The sequence below is a fragment of the Oncorhynchus clarkii genome, chromosome 10 (genome assembly GCF_045791955.1).
Source record: "Oncorhynchus clarkii lewisi isolate Uvic-CL-2024 chromosome 10, UVic_Ocla_1.0, whole genome shotgun sequence".
Lineage (NCBI taxonomy): Eukaryota > Metazoa > Chordata > Actinopteri > Salmoniformes > Salmonidae > Oncorhynchus > Oncorhynchus clarkii.
In genome coordinates, this window is record NC_092156.1 from 12,643,277 (window position 1) to 12,659,242 (window position 15,966).

Sequence of the window (15,966 nt, forward strand, 5' to 3'; positions counted from 1 at the left end):
CCTAGCTAACCACAAGAGGACTGTTTCCTATACTGAAAGGTTTAAATTGGCCTTTATCGCAGTTGCATCATGTGAAAACTGCTATCAGATGTATTTTTTTGATTCACATTTTCCTCACGTACCAGATGAAAGACAATTCAATTGTCTTCAGAAAAACAATTAGGATGTATTTGAAAACACTTAAAGTAGTTCTGTTAAATATGATCTCGAATTGAATTCTTATCATCAACACCAATGATTCATAAAACATTAATTTTTTTATTTAACCTTTATTTAACTAGGCAAGTCAGTTAAGAACAAATTGTTATTTACAATGACGGCCTACTCTGACCAAACCCAGACGACGCTGGGCCAATTGGGCGCCGCCCTATGGGACTCCCGATCACGGCCAGATGTGACACAGCCTGGATTTAAACCAGGTACTATAGTGACACCTCTTGCACTGTGATGCAGTGCCTTCAACTGCTGCGGCACTCGGGAGCATCGATATCCAAATACCAGTATAATGTACAGACCCCCAAATCAGTTACTTCAATATCAGTTCAAATACTACAAACAATTCTGGGATGATTTGATGTTAACTTTAAAAATGTATATTTAAGCATAATGTTATCAGGTGGGAAAATCACTGCTTGTCTGTTGATAGTAATTATGTCACGTTTCCGTAAGCTATCATTTCCTGGGTTTGTGTCTGGGGCTAATGAGGCACAGCCCGTCCCAACTCTCCTCCTATCCAGCCACACACAAGACACATCACTGAGCACCATTCTTACAATCACTACACCAAATGAAGACTCATTACGGTAGCTAACACTGACTGCCTTAACGTAGTCCTCGCACCATTTTGCTTGTTATCGCCATAGAGAAGGTACTAGGATCTATCCCTGTGGAACAAGATGAAAATGCCTCTGTTTGTTCATTTCTTGGAGGGTAAGATTGCAGTTTAGCTGACATTTTATAAAATGGCCTCACGGTGCTCTGTCCTGAGAACACAGAGCTATTAGTGACAGATCACCTGACCTGTGGTGACCTGGTACTCCCTAATTAGCTCACCTCTGGCATCAGCTCTATTTGTGTACCCAGTTAAGCCTAACTAAATGGGATCAGACAGATTAGAAACATTATGATTGTTTAACGGGATACTTCCTGGAGTCAGATGAACTCGTAGATACCATTTTTATGTCTCTTTTATGTCCAGTATGAAGAAAATTTTGCAAGCCAATGTTAACTAGCATTAGTGCAATGACTGGAAGTCTATGGGTATCTGCTAGCATGCTAGTTAGTAATGGCGCTAGCGCTAGTTAGCAACCTCCTTTCAAACTGCAAGCAGACATAAAAATGGTATCCACAAGTTAATCTGAATCTGAGGAAGTAGATAAAGCGCCTCATTGTCAAAATCCCTAAGTATTTTAAGTATTGTTTTCCATCAATGATTAAATACAGCTTAGGACAGATACGGCTAATTTGAGAGGCACAAGACTGTTGATTTCATTTGTATTAACCGCAGGAGGTTGGTGGCACCTTAATTGGGGAGGACGGGCTCATGGTAATGACTGGAGCGGAATCCGTGGAATAGTATCAAATAATCAAACACATGGTTTCTATGTGTTTGATGCCATTCCAATCACGCCGTTCCAGACATTAGTTCAGATAAGAAAAAGGACCAGTAGGCCTACCGTACACCTGTTTCTTTACAACTAGCATGGGATGGCAAATGATACCAGTCAAAATCCAAAATCCATTATTAAAACAGAGCAGTTAAATTGTAAAATGGAACTACAGAGGCCTACTGAAATTCTAGACACACTGAACGGCATGCAGGTAGGAATTTAAGGAAGCCGGTGATATAAATGCTTTTGAAAAAGTTGTATTATCCCCAGGTCACCCACTACAGTAGGCTTATTCCCTGTGCCCGTTGGAAAGAAACGTGCTGTTTAGGATTAAGAATAGGCCCAGTATCCAAAGTGCTTTCCATAAAAGTCACTTCAATGAAGGCTGGTAGTCACACAAGACACCTGTAGGTCACAGTAATAGACATCCTGAGGGGTTATACTGTAGATTTGTCTGACATACATTACATGCCAAAAAGTATGTGGACACCTGCTTGTCGAACATCTCATTCCACTAACTTGAAGGGGTTTCCACATACTTTTTTTTTGTCCATGTAGTGTATTGCTTGTGTTTTTTTGTCCATGTAGTGTATTGCTTGTGTTTTTTTGTCCATGTAGTGTATTGTTTGTGTTTTTTTGTCCATGTAGTGTATTGCTTGTGTTTTTTTTGTCCATGTATGGCATGCTAAACAGTGACTTACTCTATTTAATCCCTTGGCTCCTATAATAAGCATAGGCCATTAATGATTGTCCTCCATATGCTATACTGTAGTTGTGTATGTTTGCTTCTTTGACAACAGCTGTTGAGTATATCAAGTGATAAGAAAGTGAGGACACACTGAGACAAATTAACAATACACGTATGTTGAGTATGGTGGGTCTGCTATAGGTAAACTGTTTGACAGTAGTGTCATCCACCTATACCGAATTGCATGCAATGTTGTCAGAAATTATAATTGAGCTCTGACTTGCAAAGCGCTGACTTGACCATCCACTCACTACAAGTTGTAAGTATGATTGCCAGAAATGGTTGCAATATGGATCAAGCACTACACATACCCTTTGATAAGGCACACCAATGTGATAAAGCTTAATACACCTATGCCCATTGTTTTGTATGGCCCCGACCTAGGGCCCACCTTAATCCAGCACTGTCTGCACATGGATTATTAGCTATTCATATTGTGATAATCCACTCAACGCAGATCACCTAACCTGTGATGCTCTATTGGTCTTTTAAAAGCAGAGACATCACAACACAAGCTGCCCGGGTGGGTTGGGGTCGAAGGGAGGTCCACCAGACTACAGGTAATCTCTCATTGTTGGACTACTTCCTGCTGGCAAGGCTTTGGCACTTTCTGGGTTTACAGATACTCCTTGGGGATTAGCTACATCAGAAGGCATGTGTTTCCCCTGGGTGCCCTATGGGTGGCCGTGGAGCATGGCCCAGTGTACTGTAAACCAAGCAGTTGGAGTGAAAGTTGGATGAGTATGTTATTACTATACAATTAATACCAGAGATCCTGAGGTGCTTATGAAGTCACTAACAGTGGTTATAGAGTTCATACTCATGTAATATATATATATAATATTTCATTCAAATAGATAGTAATACAATTGTAATAACAAATATATCCGTAAAAATGTGTCAACATAAAATCCCTTAGCCAGTTGTTAGGACAGTTCAAACCTTATGTTGTACCTAGCCATGCCAGCCTATATATACAGTGTTGCTCTTTCACAGGGGCTTATGTGTTATGACTACGTAGGATGCACCCTTATGTTGCCTTACCATGAGCTGCAGTCAAGGTGAGCTCATTACATTTCATGCGTCTTATTTACGTGTTCCCAGATGCATATGAAAAGCCTTGCCTACTGAATTCTTGAGAACAGAATCCTTTTAAATTAGGTTTGAATCATGTTAAAGGCTGGCATATGTGTGAACACAATAGAACACACAGTGCAGACATTTTGATCTAGGCCAGAGACTCCATGGCCGCGTTTTCTACGATGGTGATTGAATGAAGACTGATCTATCACCCTCCATTTTTCACCCTCAGGCAGCACACAAGACAGAAGCGATGTGAGCCCTTAAACCATCCGCTTCCTTCTCAAGTGTTCATATTTTATTGGTGCAATGGGTGCCTTTTCGTGACAAGTCAATTGAGCATTTCTTTCTACAGATTGTGGAGTTAGCAGTGACCAGAGATAGTCCATATGTGTCTCTCTATTGTTGCCTTTATTGCACTGCTTCTATGTAAATATAAAAGTCTACCATTTTGAAAAGTCGTGATTTAGATACAGGAATCAACAATTACTTTTGAATCATGATTTTAATGGCTAAGGGGGCGGTACATATGAGACCAATGGGTTTCAATTGAAGTTCTACATCCATCACCTTAAAAACATTCTGGGAATGAGGACGTTTTGGATATTGTAATATATAAGGTTCATGCATCAATAGGCTACGTCTTCACGTGCCATTTATACAGTACATAAACATAATAATTTAGAATGATATGGTATGCTATGCACCTATTTTCAAGACATTAGCTTGACATATTGTTCACATCTGAATAGCTTTGCCCAGTAGCCTACATCACCATTATAATATTCCTTATACAGCGAATAAACCCGTGGAAATAATGGACATCCTTACCTGACCACTGTTTTTATTCTAACCTCCCAAAAACACGACTATATCTATTGGAGTCACATTAAGCATTACAGTTACGGATCCAATACCACTCATCCAAAGTGCCAACAATGTGCGAAATACATTCCTTGACAAGTAACTAAACGAGCCCTGGTTCTGTAACAAGCCACCCTAATAAACGGCAGGGTGTTATCCTGTCCGATAGAAAGCATAAGAGGAAGATCAGAGGAAAACATAAGATTGAAATAACTGGGCCGGACTCTCATTCTAGTATCCAAAAACTAAATATTTGCCCGGCCACACATGTATGTGTCGATGGCATTTTAATAAAAGCCTGGTATATTTTCTCCTTACCTTGTAGGAAGATTAGCGAGTAAAAACACCCAAAGAAATAGCTTTAGAGAGAAGGAAGGCTTCGCCATCGCTTTCGAGCATTTAGATGCTACATTTGGAGGAGCAATGATCACCATCTTCTTTTCGTCTTTATTGCAGATGGACTACTGTCTATCCTCACTGTGGTACATCACGCACATAGCATAGGCTAAACAACTTGTGTTAGCGTTCGGTTCGGAAAATGTAGACCCTCTGCGGTGTTGAGCAAAACGGCCACAAAACCGATTGAATCTAATCAAGCTTCCCCGACTTTAAGAAATAACAGTAACAACTACATAAATACAGCGGCAACGGAATAGCCTAAAATCCAGCAATTGAGAAATATGTTGGAGCGTCAATCTAAATCTGAATGCAGATTAACTCTGGGGTCAAAGAGGAATTGATGCACGTTGCCGCAGCACAGATGAACACATGCGTGGTTTCATTGCGCGGATGCAGAGCTGTGGAGAGAAAAATAAACCTTAGCTTGCTACTATACTTAAAAATGTACCCTAAATCGTTTTTTTTTTGTGTGTGTGTTATTTCCCTAAAATAGAAATGCCGCATTATATGTTTAGAGGGAGTTGTTGGTTTGATACGGTTTTGAATTGTGTGCGATTAAATAAAGCCAGCAAACAGCTGATATGGCGGTGATAATTAGGCTATAGGTAAATCTTGCCCATTTTAAACAATTATGGGAACAATATGTAATTCATTGAGCTGAAAGATGTGATCTAGCGTATTCTATGAGCGACTCGTCACCACCAAGGACAGATCGTTCTGCTTTCAGCACCCCCGTTAAAATGCAAACTAGACCGTCTGGCTTTCCCTGTAAGCAAATTATTGAGTTGATTGATTCATTGATTTATTGATTGATTATAACAGAATAATCAATAATTTAATATCTTTAACAAATATATATATTTCCGTAGTAAATAACATGTTTAATACTTTTTAGTTGTCAAAGTGCGTGATACTGGCTATTTTGTCTTGGTCTTGGAGGTTTGTAGTTCAGGGCTATTTTAACAACCCCTCCTGTCTTGCTGTTAATTGTAATTTACGAACAGTGTGGTGGTGTTCAATAGTCTCTTTTGGAGAGTCTCCAAATTTGTTCAGCACATGGATTAATGTCTATATTTATGTTCCTATTTGCTGTAATTCATTCTGAGGTCTCAGTTGGTTAATTTACAACAATAACATAACATCAGATAATAGGCTATCCTTTGTTTGACAAATTATCTGATTCAGTGTGGGTCATTTCAAACATGGGAGACAGTAAACCTCAAATGGTCAGTCCCAGTTTACTTTTGCCTGAGGGATGACCCCCCCCCCCCCCCCCCCCAAAAAAAAATGAAATATAATTTATGCACATAATTACGTTTGTGACGTCAAAGGTTTCACGTGTGCTTAGCTTTGCTTCTCTACTGAATAAACTGTAGTAGGGGTATATAAGCAGGAGTCACTTAAAGTTTGCCACTTAGTCTCTGATATAAAGCAGTATGATGCTCCCTGGAAGCCTATGTACAGTACACTGTCCACTGCATTCATTTGTTGAACACTGGCACATCTAAGCATCAAAGTGACAGTACTATATTTCGTACAGTACCTTATATTTCTGTAATGCATTCCACAGGAAATTGCTTCAATTAAAGTACAACAAGATACGATATGTATTGAAATCCACCAAATGCATAGCCTGGCCAACACCATGGGACACGTGACATTTGAACCTGCTGTATGTGCTGTCCTGTAGGGTTTTCCCCTTCACAAACCAGCCATTCAAATTTAAGATGCTCTGTGATGTATGAAAACTAAAAGTGTTCTTGCTTTTTCAAACAAAAAAAATATGCTCAAAACAAACAGTGTCAGAAAACCTCACTCACCAGAAGTAAAGGGCACCAGATGTATCCAGTATTCTACATATTTGAATGGGTTGCCTGCCACAATCCCTCTGAACACTTAGCCCACATCCATACACAACAACAGACACACACCACTCTTTAAAAATTAGGGTCCTATGAGGATAGTGCACATGAACTCTTTACCTGTATCAATTCAATGTTGCATGGTAAAAACTGCTTCATTCAGATGCACATGAGGATCCAGTGTCCTTGCATCGACCCCTCTGCAAATCAGCAATGACAGTTCAGTTAAGTTTTACTATTTGTTTTGACTGAATCCAATTGAATGGCTAGCCTTACCAGCTGCCTCTGCCATGTATGGATGGGGAGGTTCCTTGGTTTAATCAACAAAACCATGTACTCATTTGTACCAATTTAAGCTTGGAGTGCTACAATTATCTCATCAAAATTGAATGCTGGTTCACCAGATTTACAATAGAACTCCTTGAAAAATGTTGTATTCAACAACCACCTTGAATAAAAAGGAAGAGAGTTGGTTGAAATATCTTGCATTATCCTAGCAACAGTTTTAAACACAATTCCTCCACCTCGCCTGAAGCTTTTCTTCAAATGTCAGATTCACAATGTACCACACGCAACATGTGGAAATGCTAACAGTTTTAGGTCATTTTTCATCACCAGCCATATATCTACACTAATGATGAACTACATTTAGAGCGATCACAACAAATCACCATACTGCCATGTTTACAAAACTGCTTTTTGCACTGACCTGGGAAATTATTGGAGTTTTAGTATAATCAAATAGAGAAACTAGACACAGGCAAGCCTGGTGTTCTCCAGTCATGCCACCTACAGTACACTCACTAAAGTATCTGCTTTGTTCATTAAGATTATATTGTTCATGTAAATGTTTTTTTTAATGTACATTTTGTCTGTAATGTCTTTTTCGTTATGTGTTGGACCCCAGTAAGACTAGATGTGTCCGTTGCCGTCGGCTAATGGGGATCCTAATAAATCGAATCAAAATTGTATTTCCCATCAGTGACTCGCAAAAAGGGATTCTGAATCATTTCCTCATCATAACCCCAAATAAATACAGTTGCCGGGTACCAGCGTAAAACCATGGTTCATTGTTCCATTGTTTGAGGACAAAATACATCAACAACAAAAGAAGGTCATTTTTAGATCATGTGTGCTACAGTGAAACAGCTTGGAGATGTGTTGAGCAGAGGGTGTGTTGGGGTCTGATACACAAGGGCAAAGAAGACAGAGGATGGCATTATTATTCATCTCCTACTGTCGTTGTTACTTTATATTCTCACAGTGACCAGTTTAACACTTAGCCACCGCATGGTACCTTGACATCCACTGGGTAGTGAAGAAGTCTACACTGAGCTTTGAGCCTGTGTAGTTGGATGTTGATTTCAGATAATGATATCTTTACATCCAGTGGGTATAACATCTATACTTAAGTATTAAATGTCAGGATGAACCACATACTACAGATCTGAGCCTGTGTATTACTATAACAAGTTGAGAGGAGGAAGATTACACTGCCTTAGTACACGACCCAGGTTGCGGGTTTTATCAATCGTTGTCTGCAGATTAATGAGATTCTTCTTGTTTAATTCAGTGTTATATAAGTGACCCAGCTCTCCAGGTCACCTCAGACAGATTAACACGATAAACAAAGGGCTTTACAACAGCATGGCATGATTGTTGGAAGTGTTTGACTGGAGATTTTATATACACATTCAAGGCCTTTTCTTTCAGCTAATCTCTGTATCATACAGATTAATTCCAATAATTGCTCACATACATTGCTGAATTATCAGTTATCGTAGGGTTTAATTACTTATCTACATGGGCCCTATATGCTGATATGAAGACAACAAACATAAAAAAAGACTAAATGTGTCATTTGCATGGTGGAGGGAAAGATCCTTTGTTTATAGATCACCGATAGACTTAATTCTTGATCAGCTTCATTATAATCAGCCACAGCATAACTCACTTATACTGTGCCAGTTTGCTACAGCAGGAAAATATTATTATTATTATGTGGATTATAATTTATGGATGTTTTTGTAAGGGTTGGTGCATTTTTCATAAGGGAAAATCATGTCTGACATTTCAAAGTGGAAATTAAAAACTTCAGAAACCTTTTTAACCTCAAATACACTACAGGTTTTACATTTCCTACATTGCAGGACAGTTTTCAGGCAACAGGGTCATCAAATTAAGATCCAACATCTGTATTTTGCCAGTTACCCACTCCTTCCCATACCCAGCCTCCATGTTCTGCAGTCGTCAGATTCCTCTGTGTGCCGTCATTACCCACAGGATAAACAGGCACCAGTGTGCTGATGTGATTCTGTCTGACTACCCACATGGACCGAGACTCTATTGCCTGTTGTTCAGCTGATAACATCCATAATAACACTTACCCCAGGTACTGATGCATCAGCATCACACTCCCAGGCAGGCCTCCATGTCATTGGTACTGTCATGGACACCTCTCAGGTCACTGCTAATCCCCTAAAGATGGTACAGAAATTTCGTATTGATTTGGTTGGATGTTGGTTAGATGCTGATTTTCCAGCGGTCATTGCTGCTCAGTTTAATCCATTCAATGTTTCAGGCAAAATAACCTCTGACGTAATTCCAATGCTACCTTTGATGCAGCACAGCACTTGTGTATTTGTGTATGATAGTCAATGAATTAAAGTATAACTATATCCTTTTAATGAACATGAATGCTTGTAATTACTTTATACAATCAAACTACTGTTGCTACAAAATACACAATAACCATTGGAGATGGACCAATATAGGAATTTACTCATGGCGCTACCTGGGCATTCAGTCAAGGCAAGCACAGGATATAGGGGATTTTGAGAGACACAGGTTGGTTTAGCGGTCACAGCACAAGGCTGGGTTGGGGAACACTCCCTTAGCACGCAGGCACCTGTGTTGTACTTTCTCCCTGGACTCTCTCCCTGGACTCTTTCTCTGGACTCTCTCCCTGGACTCTCTCTTTGGACTCTCTCCCTGGACTCTCTCTCTGGACTCTCTCTCTGGACTCTCTCCCTGGACTCTCTCCCTGGACTCTCTCCCTGGACTCTCTCTCTGGACTCTCTCTCTGGACTCTCTCCCTGGACTCTCTCTCTGGACTCTCTCCCTGGACTCTCTCTCTGGACTCTCTCTCTGGACTCTCTCCCTGGACTCTCTCTCTGGACTCTCTCCCTGGACTCTCTCCCTGGACTCTCTCTCTGTACTCTCTCCCTGGACTCTCTCACTGGACTCTCTCACTGGACTCTCTCCCTGGACTCTCTCTCTCTGGACTCTCTCCCTGGACTCTCTCCCTGGACTCTCTCCCTGGACTCTCTCCCTGGACTCTCTCACTGGACTCTCTCACTGGACTCTCTCCCTGGACTCTCTCTCTCTGGACTCTCTCCCTGGACTCTCTCCCTGGACTCTCTCCCTGGACTCTCTCCCTGGACTCTCTCTCTGGACTCTCTCCCTGGCATCTGTCCCTGGACTCTCTCTCTGGACTCTCTCCCTGGACTCTCTCTCTGGACTCTCTCCCTGGACTCTCTCCCTGGACTCTCTCTCTCTGGACTCTCTCCCTGGACTCTCTCTCTGGACTCTCTCCCTGGACTCTCTCTCTCTGGACTCTCTCCCTAGACTCTCTCTATCTGGACTCTCTCTCTCTCTGGACTCTCTCCCTGGACTCTCTCTCTCTGGACTCTCTCTCTCTCTGGACTCTCTCCCTGGACTCTCTCTCTCTGGACTCTCTCTCTCTCTGGACTCTCCCTGGACTCTCCCTCTCTGGACTCTCCCTCTCTGGACTCTCTCCCTGGACTCTCTCCCTGGACTCTCTCTCCCTAGACTCTCTCTCCCTGGACTCTCTCTCTCTGGACTCTCTCCCTGGACTCTCTCCCTGGACTCTCTCCCTGGACTCTCTCCCTAGACTCTGTCCCTAGACTCTTCCCAGGGAGTGCCTCTACACACTCTCCCTAATACTCACCTGCAATATGCACCTCAGCGACAACCACTTTACATGTAAGCCTCCTCTTAGCTACACCACCCCTTCATACTCACTTGACTAGATTAACTGAAGCAATTGGTAAGTTGTTGTGTTTTATAGTGTTGTTCCTGTTCAATTTGAATCCTTGAACTCCATCATAGCATTGACATGCATCACCAATATTTTGAAATTATTTTGCATCATGTATTTTTAAGGACATCCTTTTAAAGAGAATCTTATGCATCATTGATAGGCTGAAATTTTGGAGACGGGGCACTTTGAATACATGATGAAGATGCCATACTTAGGTTACACCACTAGCCTTTCAGGTATATATTCTTATTTCATTGTAATGAGCGCAATCGGTTCTGAATCATTTACTCTGTTGACTCATAATAAGGGAACACAACATAGAGGCTGGGTTGCTGGTAGATAATGGGGTTGGATAGTAAGTGGGGTCCTCTTCAGCAACAGGAGGGAGGACTGGGTAGGTTTGCCCTTCCACAATGGCATCATCATTTTACTTGAGATGCCTAGCCAACGGGAGTCATTGTGGATTTAAAACTGCCACATATGCTGTCACACCATCACTCCACTACAGACATGTCATCAGTATGCTGATTGGCTATATGTGATGTTTAATAGCGTCAATAGCAAGTTGATAGTATGCATTATGAATGGCTATTGTTTTAATGGATTACTGTTCAGCATTTGTTCAGCAAATGAACACCAAATAAAGCATTGTAGACACAAAGAAAATGTGGACCCCATGAGTATAAATCCAGTCAGAGCATTGTTTTAAGAAGTAGGTTAAGCCCCGCATTACCGTTGGTCAAACATAGGCTACGTGAAGAGAGGAGCAGACATGTTTGTCTCCAGTGAGTGCTTCCTTACAGTATGGACATGGGCTTATTGGTCCTTTACAGATACTAGAAGATGTATTGTCTGCCAAGCAGAGTTCATCTCAAAACCTCCGGATAACAAAAACTCAAATCACTGTGCATACCATCTAGATATATCAATTATCATTCGGTTTCTGAAAAACTATATCTGAACACACAGATCAAAATCAAGATAAAATCAGGAATAATATTTACACGTCTCCTAATCCCTCAGGGGACATATTCCTCTGCCTATATAGATCTAGGACACAGACAGCTCCTAGTTGATGACTTTTATTAGGTTTGGCAATGACAACACCAACAAACATGCCTCCAAGACTGTTAAGCCATATCACGGTACCCAGGAAGTCTTTCTATACAGTGTGTCTATGGCTCACGTATTGTCTGGTCTGTTAACTATTTACAATACCTTTAGAAAGTATTCACACCTCTTGACTTATTCCACATTTTGTTGTTTAACAGCCTGAATTCAAAATTGATTTTTTTTAAATCTCACCCATCTACAAACAATACATCACAATGACAAATTGAAAACATGATTTTCGAAATTTGATGCGTCTAAGCTGAATTTGGAGTGTCAGAGTAAAGGGGGGTGAATGTTTATGTAAATGAGATATTTAGGTATTTCATTTTCAATACATTTCATGTTTCACTTTGTCTTTATGGGGTGTTGTGTTTAGATGGGTGATACAAAAATATATTTTAATCCATTTTGAATTCAGGCTGTAACAAAACAAAATGTGGATTAAGTCAAGGGGTACGATGGTATGATACAGTATGATACTCTCTGAAGGCACCGTATTCTAAACCTATCCAAATGAAATCAATTCAGTGCACCTCAAACCCCTCTTCCACCTCTGGTGTGTCCTGATATTCCACACATGGGATGGAGGCCAGTGCAGATACATGTAACACTTTAGTAGCCTATCACAACAAGGATGGTACTGTAGTCATCAGAACATAATCATGCCATGAGAGGCTGACAACCCAACAAGTTTGAAACTGGAGTTGAATGGAAAAATACACTCCTGCACTTTGTAATCACACTAAAGCTACTTTATGTATGATTCTGCAAGGCTGGCAACTCCTTCCTCCAAGTCTGTGAGCAGTGGGGTGCCTGGCTACACCTAACCTCTCTCTCTCTCTCTCTCTCTCTCTCTCTCTCTCTCTCTCTCTCTCTCTCTCTCTCTCTCTCTCTCTCTCTCTCTCTCTCTCTCTGCTGTGATTATGGAAGACGTCAACAGGCTGATTTAAACCCTGCTCTGATACAGTATTTGGTCTGCTTCCGTTAAGCAGGTATAATCTCCCCTCCCTAAGGTAGATCATACCGGGTTATTCCTTTCGGCTTAGACATTGTTTGCAGGGCCTTGATGCTCTCTGTAGGGAGGTTGCCATTCCAATTGACATCAGAACAATCAACTGGTATGCAGTGATACTTTTTAGCTATATCCAAAAGGAGATTATAGATGGCGAAGAGGTGATTAGCCACATTACCGGAATACAAGGAAATAATAAAGTCTTGTAGGCTACATTCTTAGAAAAAAAGGTGCTATCTATAACCTAAAACTATTTTTCAGCTGTCCCCATAGGAGAACCCTTTGAAGAAACCTTTTTGGTTCAATGTAAAACACTTTCCAAAGAGGGATTCACATGGAACCAAAAAGTGATATAGGAGAACCAAAAACGGTTCTAGGAGGACAGTGGAATAATTATTTTGGAACACTTTTTCTAAGAGTGTAGAGTATTGTAAACAAAGAAATGACTGTTCTGATTCCATCTGTGCAAAAAGCCTGTCTCTTCATTCCTAAACGAACCCTTAATCAAATAATCAAATACATAATATATTAATCAAAAATAACCAAATACATAATTTGATAAGTGTCTGCTAAATGACTCAAATGTAAATGTAATGCATAGACACATACAGTATGTCATTCTGTTGACAAAATATTCAGCTGGTTTAAGATGTTGTCAAAGCGCAATCATGAATCAGATGAACATGTCCTCATGTTCAAACTATTTGACACCCTGTGGATTTATCTGAATACAGGTTTAAATCCTCATCTCCTCATGCACTTGTTTTTACCACAATCTCTCAAGTTATGAATCTCTCATTTTCATAATTTGATTCCAACAGGTTTGCTTGATTAAACTCAAATCAAATTTTCTTGTAAGATGCCAGTATGTATTTTTTATTTAAACTGTCTTCCGAATATATATCCTCCTCCATAAATATAACTAGGTGATCCTCTGGAATAAATGCCCTATCTTGTCATGCAACTAGACATGTTTGCTGTGGGTAAATGCATAAATGAGAAGAGTTACAAATCAAATAGTAAAAAATAGAGTTACTACTCACCCATACATAATATGTTGATATTTGACAAACGACTTCCCCTGCCAATAATAAGGAATTATTGCTAAGATCAACATTCCATTAGCAATTAAGCAAATACAAGGTATAACTTAATGTCCATTATTCAAGTACTGAGACTGGGCCAATTAGACCTAATAGAGAAAACAAAAATAGGTAAATAGAGACCCTGCCCTCAACAGATCCCAATTCATTGGAGTTCTCCCCTAGCAGACCAAAACAAAACAGTGACTTTTTAGATTGGCAGTACAATGCAATTTTTCATTTTAGATGTTAGAGCCCAAAATAATTAATTTAGCCCAATTCTACATGCAGCTTCTGTTGACTATTGAATAACATTTGCCATGCTCTAGGGATATCTAGGGTTCTTTCTCCCTCCAAGTCTCCAATCAACTAACTCAATCAAACTAAATCCAAATCATTCGGTTTCATGAGTGACTTGAGGTGAACATGAGTTGCCCATATATGTATGGTTAAGTTGTGGTGCTCGGGAGCATCATGACTTATCCCAGGTTTCTTGGAGCAGCAAACTCAGAGATGGTAATGCTCCGCCAAGTTGTGGTGAATTATTTTGTTTTGCCACTCTTCTCCCATGCCTCCACTAACCTCTTGGCTCCCTCTGACAGTGGGATATGATTGTTATTGAACACTATTAGCAATGACCCTTTTTTTGGGGGGGGGGGGGATTACAGTTTTTCTTTCTCAAGCAAGTCTGAGGTTTGTGTCGCATTGCATTCTGTCATCAAAAATCCTCAAAATGAAGGACATTTCTATTTGAAATAATGACACCCTGGTCTTTCGTAATGTTTGTGTCATAGTGAGGATGAATAGTTCCCAGACCAGTAACTGGGTTCTTATAGCCAGGGGACATTTAGCCACATCTACCATCAACTGCTTTGGATTTTAATGACAAATGAAACACAATGCCCGGAGAAGCATGTATGAGGGACTATCATAAAGGCCTTTAGCCCTGAAATGTTACCACATTCAGTACAAAGACAGAATGCGCAATCAAAGCCATTAAGATAACAGTGGGGAATTCAAATGGCAGAGCCTGAAATAGTTTCCGTCTCCTTTAATAACAATAAAACGAGTCCTTCGTATCAGTCAGAACTGTGCAGAACGGTCAACAGATCACTACTGTCCCTGGGTTAAGCTAATGCAACAGGGCATCAGCACAGCATAGCCTGTATGTAAGGAAGAGTTGTCTATAAAGCTGACCCTTTCAACAGAGTTCATGCTGTATACAAGATAGGTAGGATTTATAACATATGGAAGACAGAGGTCACTGTACTCACAACTATCTGAACGGTAAGGCGTTGTTCATTATCAATATTTATCAACATTGGCATGTACGAATCACATGGCTGATCTGTAGACACACAATTCACAGCACCTTCCATATGATTAAGTAAGTGTCAAGTGTTTCCAGATTTCTATGAAATATAACCTATTACTTACAATGTGAGTGAAATAGTTTTCCTTCCTATTTGTTTTTATTAAGTATGTTAAAAATCTGCTTTTCTGTGATGGAATGGTCTGGTCATAATGTAATTAAAAATATTAATGCGAGTAGACCACTGATTAGCCTGCTCAGCCAATATATATATATATATATATATATACAGTGCCAGTCAGAAGTTTGGACACATGTACTCATTCAAGGGTTTTTCTTTATTTTTACTATTTTCTACATTGTAGAATAATAGTGAAGGCATCAAAAATATGAAATAATACATACGGAATCACGTAGTAACCAAATAAGTGTTCAAAATATATTTTATATTCTTCAATTTAGACACCCTTTGCATTGATCTAGAAGAAAAAGAAACGCACACCTATTAAGACAAGGTGCTGGCCAGCGGAGTGGAAACTTGAAAATAAAAAAGAGCCGCACACTCTTGGAGCTCAGATGCAAAAATTTAATACCAACGTTTCGACAGCCAAGCTGTCTTCATCAGGGTATAATCACAAACACTGCGGGATGAGTCGTTTATATAGTGTCAAAAGACACAGGTGTCTGTAATCATGGCCAGGAGTGGCCTAATATCATTGGTTGCATTGATGACAGCTTTGCACACTCTTGGAATTCTCTCAACCAGCTTCACCTGGAATGTTCTTGCAACAGTCTTGAAGGAGTTCCCACATATGCTGAGC

At 40.2% G+C, this 15,966-nt stretch overlaps 1 protein-coding gene across 2 annotated transcripts in view; it reads right to left on the bottom strand.

Moving 5' to 3' along the window:
• LOC139418019 (gamma-aminobutyric acid receptor subunit gamma-2) overlaps window positions 1–5,023 on the bottom strand; it is a 65,907-nt gene extending 60,884 nt beyond the window's left edge. For both annotated transcript variants that reach the window (XM_071167104.1, XM_071167102.1), the window contains exon 1: window positions 4,621–5,023. In XM_071167104.1, coding sequence (XP_071023205.1) covers window positions 4,621–4,736 — 116 coding nt within the window. In that variant the 5' untranslated portion in view covers window positions 4,737–5,023. The remainder of the gene's footprint in view (window positions 1–4,620) is intronic.
• Between the last annotated feature and the right edge of the window lie 10,943 nt (window positions 5,024–15,966).